Below are 10,177 nucleotides of genomic sequence, written 5' to 3'. Positions count from 1 at the left end.
GCCCTTGGTTTCAAGTAGAAAGATCTCCCCTTTGGAAAGACACTGGCAAGTGCCTCCCAGTAGTAGTATCCTAACTAGTCTCTAAGAAAAATAGCAAGCACAGTTCACATGCTAGGGAACAAAGAGAGGGTCGTGGCAAGAAGGAGTCTAAATCCCCCAGAGTAAGGAAGGTATTCAAAGCCAATGTAGTCTGTTTGTGTGCATGCTGTTGTCTCTGGGAAGGATCCCAAGAGTAGTATTGCTAATTCTCCAAAACTAGCTTTCTTTGTAAATACATAGCTAAGATACTTGTTCATACACACAAACACACTTCTGTATCCAGACACACTAGCAGATCTGGTAACAATAGCAACTGAACAGCCGTCATTGTCATCACTCCAATCCATCTCCTAACACCCAAGTTCACTCAGATTGAATCAGAGTTTCTTGAATCCCAAATTCCTACTTGCAAAGGACCAGGGCTCATTACAACTTGCAAGCATGAAAATGGCTTTTCTACTCATGCAATCTGTGGATTCCAAAATAGTTAGTACACTCAAAAATATAACAAGGTTTCCATTGGATACTTCCACATTAGAGTTTGCTGTTTTCTCAGTACTTAAGATTCTTACAGCTGAGAAAAATTGAATTTATGCTGTGCCCCGCTGACATGCCCTGCTGTATTCAAGTGTCATCCATTGTTTTAAATGATATTCCCAAACAAGGCAACCTTCCTTTTTCTTATTAAAGCTTCTATTCAGTATAATTAATTTCTAGTTAATTAACAAGAAAAAACCCTAATGAATCACAGAAATCTTTGGCTTATTCTTCATAATTACTTTTCCTTGACAGTTAATACTCCTAAATCTAATTGCACAATATTAATTGTTACATAAATAATTAGACATACTTTAATGCAAAGCAGATTTGTTCTTCACCTACTTCATAAACTTGCCTGTCTTAAAATATTTACGCAGTTATGCTGACCAAACATTCTGATTAATATTGGATCTCTGCTATAAACTAGGAACTAATAATAATAGCATAAATAAATAATAAGGCGTAAATGAGCATCACTGGTCCTAAACCAGAAATGGAATATCGGCCACTTACTAGATGGGAGGCACCTCTGAAAATGTATGTAATATGGAAGGGCACTGATAAACTAATTTGGCCCTTACTATTTCAGTGACTGCAATCAGTTGCTGTACTAGATGTACTCAGTAGAAATGCAGTAGAAGTGCAGGCTAAATTTTGTCTTGATGTCAGTGTGAACTTAACCAGGTGATATGTAATATATGAATGGCTGTGATCACTAATGGCTGTGATCACTAGCCCCTTAGTTCACATGAGATACATAATGTGCCATGTTTTGCCTTTTGTTCTCCTGTGATTGGCTGTAGGGAGCTGCTTGTGCAGGCACTGCCTTCTTACTGAGGATTAATAGACTGAATAAGTGCAATTTCTCCTTTTTGTATTTGAAGAGCAACGATGGTGCAAACTAATAGTTAAAATTTCTGTACATTCTCTTGCTGTTCAATGCATATTTTTATATGTACACATGGGTTAGGAGTTAGCATCCCAGCTTGTAATGAGCCCTTTCCTGACGAGTAAATCTGCTAGTTTGTAGGTACTCTGGATTGTCACTTGATGCGTAGATACTTTGACAAGAAGGGCTTCACTCTCCTGTCTACCTCTGCAAGCTAAAACCCTTCCCAGCCTCCTATCTCAATACATTCAGTTTCTAGTCTCTCTCTCCTTCATGCAAGCATGTATCTACATATGGGAGTATTCATTTCCCCCCCCCCCCCACACACACACACACACACACATGAGAGAGTGTGTATTTTAGGAGTGAAATTGACTTCTCCCACTTCTCAAAGCTGACAGCTGTCCTATCGTTTAGGCTGATGTTCTTACTTGTAAATAGATCTGTGACTCCTGTTTGTGAGGAGACTCCAGTCTGCAGTGTCTCTTACACACACACACACACACACACACACACACACACACACAAACACTTAAGCACAAGCCTTTCAAGAGCAACCAAAGGGTCTGGATACTAAGCCTGATGAGAAACAATTGAGGGAATTGGGTATGTGTAGCCTGGTAAAGAGGAGACTTAGAGCCTTCTTCAAACATCTAAAGGTCTGTCACACAGAAGATGTAGCATGCTTGTTTTCTCCTTCTCCTGGAGGCTAGGACCCAAACCAATGGATTCAAGTTACAATGAGATTCCAGCTAACATCAGGAAGAACTTTCTGATAGTAAGAGCTGTTCAACGGTGGAACAGTCTCCCATGAGAGGTGGTGGACTCTCCTTTCTTGGACGTTTTTAAGCAGAGGTTGGATGCTCGTCTGTCATTGATGCTTTAGCTGAGATTCCTTCATTGCAGGGGGCTGGACTAGATGACCCTCAAGGTCCCTTCCCAACTCTACAATTCTATGATTTTGTGATATGATTTTTATCTCAAGAGAGAACTTCCTGTATAGCTTAGACATATCCCATTGTGAGAATTTCCATTACATGTCTCATCAAGGAAGAGAGAAATTAGGGAAGAACTTTCATCTCTACAACTTACCACTTGTTCTCTACAGAGATTGCATCCTTGTAGGAAATTATTTAAAAGTGATCTCTGTACATTTCTTCATTCATGTACATGAATTGCTTTCTTAAATACTGTATGCGACTCTCTTAATTTTCAGTAGGACTTACTGCTCATCGTTCCTACAGATTTCTAGTGGGGCTACTACTGAGTATACGTGGGTGTGTTGGCCTTGTGCTTATAAGCCTGTCATATTGGGTTGGTATTTTTACTTATTTAGAAGATTCATATCCCATCATTTGCCTATAATAGCCCCCAGGCAGGCTTGCAACATATGCCTGATTCACACTTTCCATTAAACCATAGTTGAAAACAAGCAATGGTTTAATGCAAATGAGCAGCGTGCTAGTCCTCAAAAGTTCCCACAGCGCTCTTCCCCTGGTTCTGCTGTACTGCCACTTGTTGTAAACTCCAAACTCAGGCTTGCGGTTTCCTTTCTCCAAATAAATCACAAGCAGGAAGCCAAGAGCAAATGATGGTTAGCACTCTGGGTTTGCGTTTTGATGTCATGAGAAGCCAGACTCTGTCAGGAGCAGAGGGGAAATGGAAGAACTTTTCAGCAGTGTACACCAGCACACAGCACATTCACTTTTACAGTGGTACCTCGGGTTAGAAACACCTCAGGTTACAAACACTTCAGGTTACAGACTCTGCTTAACTCAAAAGTAATACCCCGGGTTGAAAATATGAAATTTACTGCACGTACTGCGTTAAAGGAGAATATTATGAAAATGGTATATAGATGGTATATTACACCGGTTAAGTTAGCAAAAATGTTTAAAACATGTAATAAGTGTTGGAAATGTAAAGAAAAAGAAGGATCGTTTTTCCATATGTGGTGGGAATGTAAGAAGGTAAAGGGTTTCTGGGAAATGATATACAATGAGTTGAAGAAGATGTTTAAATACACATTTGTAAAGAAACCTTTTTGTTAGGAATAATAGGAAGAGAGATAAATAGAAGGGACCACAAACTTTTTCAATACGCAGTAACAGCGGCAAGAATATTAATGGCCCAAAAATGGAAACAAGAGGAGTTACCGACTCTTGAAGAGTGGAGAATGAAACTTATGGATTATGCAGAATTGGACAAATTGACTGGGAAAATCAGATATCAACAGGATCACAAGTTCATCGAGGACTGGGGAAAGTTTACAGATTATCTGAAAAGCATATGTGACGAACAGACAACGCTAGTGGGTTTTAAAGAGGCTCTGTGAAGGTTAAAGATGTATTGTAAAAAAGAAATAGAATTGAAAGGATAATATTAAATAGCAATACTAAATATAGAGAATGCGTAAAAATGGAAAATATGGATGATTGGTGGAGAAGCTGGTGGAAGTCCAAAAAGTTGAAATTTGTGAATATTGTTTGAGATGGCAAATTTGTAAAAGGAAAAATTTAATAAAAAATATTATATATAAAAAAAGTAGTACCCTGGGTTAAGAACTTTGCCGCCAGGATGAGAACAGAAATTGCACGGCGGCAGCGGGAAGCCCCATTAGCTAAAGTGGTACCTCAGGTTAAGAACAGTTTCAGGTTAAGAATGGCCCTCCGGAACGAATTAAGTTCGTAACCAGAGGTACCACTGTACTTGCCTTAATATGACATGCAAACTAAGCTATAGATTAAAAACAAATATATGTTTATATAACAATACACAAAAACTTGTGTGGGGATTATGGGTACCTAGGGTGTTCTAGCATTGACATTAAAAGTATATTGGCTTTATTGGGACTTAAGTAGTATTATTTAGCTTCCCCAGATTGCATCTTATTATCTACTTGGATCCCACCCCCCCAAGAGCCCTTATTACCTAAATTGATTTCTTTCATATGTTTGTTTTTTCACTGGGGCTGTTGAAAACCACCAAGTTCTGGAATTTTTACAAAAAGAATAATATTTATATATCTTTTTGTATATAGAGCAAGTGTTATATATCAACTATGTTATATATACGAAATACAGCAAGTACTATAAGGCCGAATCCATTAACTAACATATTTATGCCTAATGAATCATAGAATCAATATGTCTATTTTCAGATGTGACCTATTGTAGAATTTTCTTTGGGGACAAAAGCAAAACAAACACTATTTCATTTCCCCCTTATCCTGCTGTTGTTGTTATATATACTGAACCACACTGGCACAATTATTGTAAACAGAATAAAGCTGAAGAGAATGATTGCTCCCAATTTATTCTAGCACGACCAACAGTAAGACAAACAATTACTGCTATCCATTTAAAATTACGTATTTATTATAAAGCTTTATATAAATCAGTTGTAATATTACAAGCTAATAATTTTTTTCTAGTTGATTTTATAGGGTCCATTTGGGGTTACTGGGTCCATTTTGCAATATTCACATCTGGATTTATAAGGCTGTGTTAGCAGAAGGCAAACTGTTCAGAATACTAGTAATGTAAATGCAAAATTTGTTGGGAGTCATAAAAAAGTAGGCAGGCAAATATAGTGATGGTTAAGTTCATGATTGGTGCATTGCATACTATCAAAATGGCATGAGGTCAGCTTGCGAATTCTTTACAATAGACACAGTTTTGTGTAGCTGGAGACAATTTATGTTGCTGACATAGAGCCAGTTAAGTTGCTCTAATTGGCACCATTAGGCAAACTAGTTTACATGTCCAGAGAAATATGAAATAATCATTCTTACTGCTCACATGAGCAGGCTTTTGTACACTTGAAACAGTGTTTTAGAGTCTAAACCTTAGACTATCGGAACAGACTGTTCGGTATTTTACAGTTGAGCAGTATAAAGGCAATTTCTGTGGCTCAATACATAAGATGAATGCTGAATTCTATTTCTGGCTGTTGGTCAGTATTGATAATGATGATGCAGTTCTGCAATTACATGTTTATATATTGTTGTTGCTTGCTTAGCTTTAAACAGGTCACATCATTTTTGTTATTTTGTTTACTAAAGCATTGTTTTGAACAATTTTCAATGCTAGCTAATAAAAAATGAAATTTGCATGCTTTTACATTTATTAAATATAAGGGTTGTATCCAATGTAAGGCTGAGTAACATATTCTGTTCATGCAAGGATTTATGCCTGCTTGCATTAAGATGTGTGTGGGGTGTGAGCTTTGACTTTTGCATGTCCAGCTGCTCCCTAGCCCAAGGAGCAGAAGTTGACAATATTTTATCAATTAATTAATTGAGTGAGTGATTTAACAAGATTTATATACCATTTGATTGTAATGAAATTTCTCTTCCCCTTGTCCAATGGCTTGGGACCTGAGTACCAAAAGCAAACCTTCACCAATATCAATCGTGGGCACTGTTCGAAATTTCCTGGGTGCCAGGCATGTTTAGCTACTGATGCAGGTCCAGTTGTGACTATGTGGAAATTTCTGGGCACAAGGTTGGCGAATGACATCTCCATTGAGTCAGCTGACTTGTGCACAGCAAAAGGTGTATGGACCCATTGCTGGGCATCTTAGTCCTCCATCATCACATTAAGTGAAGTAAGTGCAGGGCTGAGGACAGGTATCTTTGTGCTGCAGCCTTTCCCCATGTCACCCAGTGGAACTCAAAGGCTATAGTTTAAAACCTTTGCCTTAGTTCATTGTTAATACCATTTCCATTTCCAATGTGTGTGTTTCTCCTTCTTGCATACTGGGACAAGTGAATTGTTCAGGGAAGTTTTCAATGGTTGATGTTTGATTGTGTTTTTCATACTTTGTTGGGAGCTGCCCAGAGTGGCTGAGGCAACCCAGTCAGATGGGTGGCATATAATAAAAGTATTAATAATAATAATAATAATAATAATAATAATAATAATAATAATAGTTGTTATTGTTGTTGATGTTGTAAGAGCAAGCTACAGCCAAGCAATGTAGTTTTGCTCATGAATTGTAGAATTGTAGAGTCCCCAAGGGTTATCTAGCCCAACGCCCTGGTGAATAGACATTCTGTTGTGTTGACCGTAACCTAGGTTTAAGGTGATATTTGATTCCTAGCTTATATATATCAGTTTCTAACTCTGATCTTGGACCCTACGCTTTGCGGAGGAGACCCTCTTGCTAGTGGTGTCGCTGGCTCCTGCACAGTTGGCATTGCCCTGTGACAGGGACTTTTCAGTGGCGGTTCCCTGTTTGTGGAATGTCCTCCCTGGTGAGATGCATCTGTGTCCCTTATTACTAACTTTCAGGAGGAATTTTAAAAACATTTGTGTTTACCCAGGCATTTGGCAGCTGGAAGATACTGTTCCTGCCAACCTTGAAATTATCAGCTCTGAGAGTATGTGACTGCATAACAAGTTTTTAGATGGTTTAAATATGTTTATATTTTAATTTTAATAGTATCATCTGTTTTATCATTTTGGTGTTTGCTGTCTTGGACTCCTTTGGGAGAAAATTTGATAAATAAAAAATAATAGTTATTCCTTTTCCCTCCCTTTTTCTAGTCCGCTGCTGAACAGGCGAAAGCTAGATTACAGTTGGTTCTTGAAGCTGCTGGTAAGTAAATGGATGGAAGCAATAATATTGTTTTAGTGCCTCTCAGCAATGGCACCCAATTTTGGAATGCCTTATCTCCTCAGATTTGACTGGCTCTGATCCTATCCATCTCTTGGTGCCAGGTGAAGCTTTTATTCTTCATCCAGGCCTTTGAGTTTATAAAATCTTTTGACCTGCGTTGTATTATTTTAACTGAAATTGCATGTTTTGTTTTTATATTTTGGCTCATTCATGTTATTCAAAAGTTTCCTGCCTTGAGGTCTTTTGACCAAGGGTGTGATATAATTCGTAAAAATAAATACATAAAGTATTATGGCTGTACAGTAACTAAATGAGACTGTAATCCTGTTCACACTTACCTGAGAGTAAGCCTCAATGAACTTAATGGAACTTTCTTCTGAATAAACATACTTCGGATTGTGTGGTCAATTAGCAGAACTGTCATTTAAATATATTTAATAGAGGTGCTACAGTTCTCTATTGGTATCCATACCTATTTACAACAAAACATTAGAGAGCAGCTGATCATGGAGATAATGATCTAAAAAAAAATGTGTATACCTTAGCCTAAAAGACAAAACCGAAGGTTTTTTAAACTATCTACTCCTTCATATAAGAACATATTTTACTTTTCTGCCTTTGTGTTTTCTTATTAGTATTTGAACCTAATGGTGAAATATACAGTAACTATTGTAGGGGATACTGTTTTGCAGAAATCTTTTGTTAAAAAGCAAAACTTTCTTTTCTTTTCCATTTTCCAATAAATGCTCACATTCTCCAGTGTAGCATCTTCTCCGTCATAGTTTGAAACGTATGCATTGTTCTCCCATTCTTTTAATATGTCTCTGAAGCATATAATTATAAAGTAGATGTGACAGGGCAGACCTTGAAAAGCACAATTTGTTTATACTGCTCTGAGCTGTCACACCTCATTTTTTAATTTAACACCTCGAGAATGTATTAAAGATACTATGAATTTTTTGTCATTGTGATCAGAAGCCTGTAGATTTCAAGGCATATTTGAGGTTCTTGTGACACTTTTTAATCAAAAAAACTTAAAATGGGAGTTTAAACCTTAGGTCCAGATTACTCTTAAATGAATTATGGGATTGGAAAATACATTAAAGTTATTCATGAAATTTGAAATCTCTTTCCTAACTTTTATTTAAACATTGAAAAGAACAAGTACATAAACGGTCCCTTTGATTCCTTTTGTAAAATTAGGGATTATGTTGAACAATATTGGAAATCAACATTTTGTTCTTTATGCTTTCTTGTTCTGTGAGGAGTGAAAATTTTATACCCACACACAAACACACGACTATTTAGCTGTATGGTTATAACACATATTAAGATCTTCATTTATGTTTCATAAGTTTTCTTTCATGTTTTGAAATACTAAACCTTTCTAGAATTCAAGTAACAAGTTGTTAGCCTAGGAAATAATATGTAATCATATACTTTAGTTTGGAAAACTGGTATTTCATAGTTCGCACAAAGTTTCTTCTGTTTTAGTAACCATTGCATGTGTTAATGTGTGCAACATCATTAGCATATCTGAGTGTTCAACAAAAATGTCTGAATTTCTGAGTATTTCAGTTTGATTTTTAAAGTACAGACAAAGGTTTTCAAGGCACATATAAAAGAGTTTGGGGATAGTATTTTGGGGTTTATTTGTTTTAGCTTGTGTATTTGAAAGCACTTCATGTTCCTGGTCTATTTATCATGTTCATGGTGTTTTCAGGTAATTTTTATATAAAGTTTAATAACTACTCAGTCACTCTGGAACTTACGTAAGGTATGCCTTCAAGAAGCCTAAACTACTAATCTGTGTTTATAAGAGCACAAATCTCGTTTGTATTGCTTGGATATTGGTAAGAGATTTCATGTTAATGACAGACTGTAGATATATTTACACAGTAAGGGTAATAACTAAAGTCACATAACCGCTTTTAATGAGTTGTTAAAGAAACTAATTTTGTGCTCGTAAGAACTGCCACTCAGAAAGGATTATTGCTATCAACTATAAATTTATATTTGAGTGACTTTATTTACTTATCCCTCTCAATAGTTAGACAGAAGAAAGCCATTTTAGCATAGTCTAACAATATCACAGCAACTTAGCAGATGTTAAGCAGGCAGTAGCTGAATGTTAATTTTGAGAGGGTAGTATGTTTAAGCCTATCTGAAGTATGTTGCATGTGCGCTTTCCAAGCTTAGTTACAATGCTGTCTCTCTTGGGAGAATTTTAAAGCTAAACCTCTTTCTTTTTGTCACTCTATATGGACTCTCTCAAGTCAGTATAAAGCAGATCATCCCTAGGCTAAAGCTCTTCAGCTTTTGTTATTGGGCTCTGTAGACCTGTAATTAGGCCTCCTGGCAAGCCTTGGAGTCCAGTTAATGGTCATATGGAGTTTCTATGAGGCAGACTGGCTTTGTATAAATCCTCCGTTGGAATATGTTTATGGGTCACTTCCTACCAGGACCATGTTTTGTCCTTGTGCCCTATAGACTGACAAGGAACAGGTTCCCTTGACCATGGACAGCTCAGTTTGCTGCTCACAATCTACTCAGCTAATCCCCAGTGTAAACAGAGGATTTAGCATAGCTTCTGTCACTTACAGTTGCCAAACCACTTGGGTGTCTCTGATTTCTTTTCCAGAATTCATTATTGAATGACAGAGAACCATAAAAGGATTCGTGCTTGTTGGTATATTAAATGTATCCCATGTCTCTCAAACACTTGAGAGGCAGCATTCAAAAAAATTGGATTTCCTATTCTGATAAGAAATTATTAATAGTTTATAAAATAACATATTTTGAATAATTGTGGTTTTATTTAAGAATGCGGTTTTGAAAAAAATAAAATAGATGTGAACATTTGTGAACTGTTAATTTCTACTACCATATAAAAACATAGTGAAAATCTGCCATATTGGTAAGATTCTCTTCTGCTGCTTATAAAGACAATTACAAAAGTTGATTGATGTGAGCTTTCAAAGGTCCTGAGTTGAAATGCCTGTCTGATCTGTGTGTGGAATCTGCATTTCAAATCTGTTTCTAAAAGAGCATGCAAAATACTGTATTTTAAAGACAGAATTGTTGATA

General features: G+C 36.7%; 1 protein-coding gene and 1 long non-coding RNA gene across 4 annotated transcripts in view; both read left to right on the top strand.

Moving 5' to 3' along the window:
* Positions 1-10,177, top strand: part of RSRC1 (arginine and serine rich coiled-coil 1) — a 162,167-nt gene that overhangs the window by 77,926 nt on the left and 74,064 nt on the right. For all 3 annotated transcript variants that reach the window (XM_081911295.1, XM_081911296.1, XM_081911297.1), the window contains one exon: positions 7,018-7,069. In XM_081911295.1, coding sequence (XP_081767421.1) covers positions 7,018-7,069 — 52 coding nt within the window. The remainder of the gene's footprint in view (positions 1-7,017; positions 7,070-10,177) is intronic.
* On the top strand, positions 3,265-4,012 carry LOC309370813. The gene is made up of 2 exons (XR_014168698.1): positions 3,265-3,377; positions 3,587-4,012. It is a non-coding gene; the product is annotated as an uncharacterized lncRNA (long non-coding RNA).

Source organism: Podarcis melisellensis (assembly GCF_964234715.1).
Source record: "Podarcis melisellensis genome assembly, chromosome: 5".
NCBI lineage: Eukaryota > Metazoa > Chordata > Lepidosauria > Squamata > Lacertidae > Podarcis > Podarcis melisellensis.
This window is presented reverse-complemented; position numbering and strand designations above follow the sequence as displayed.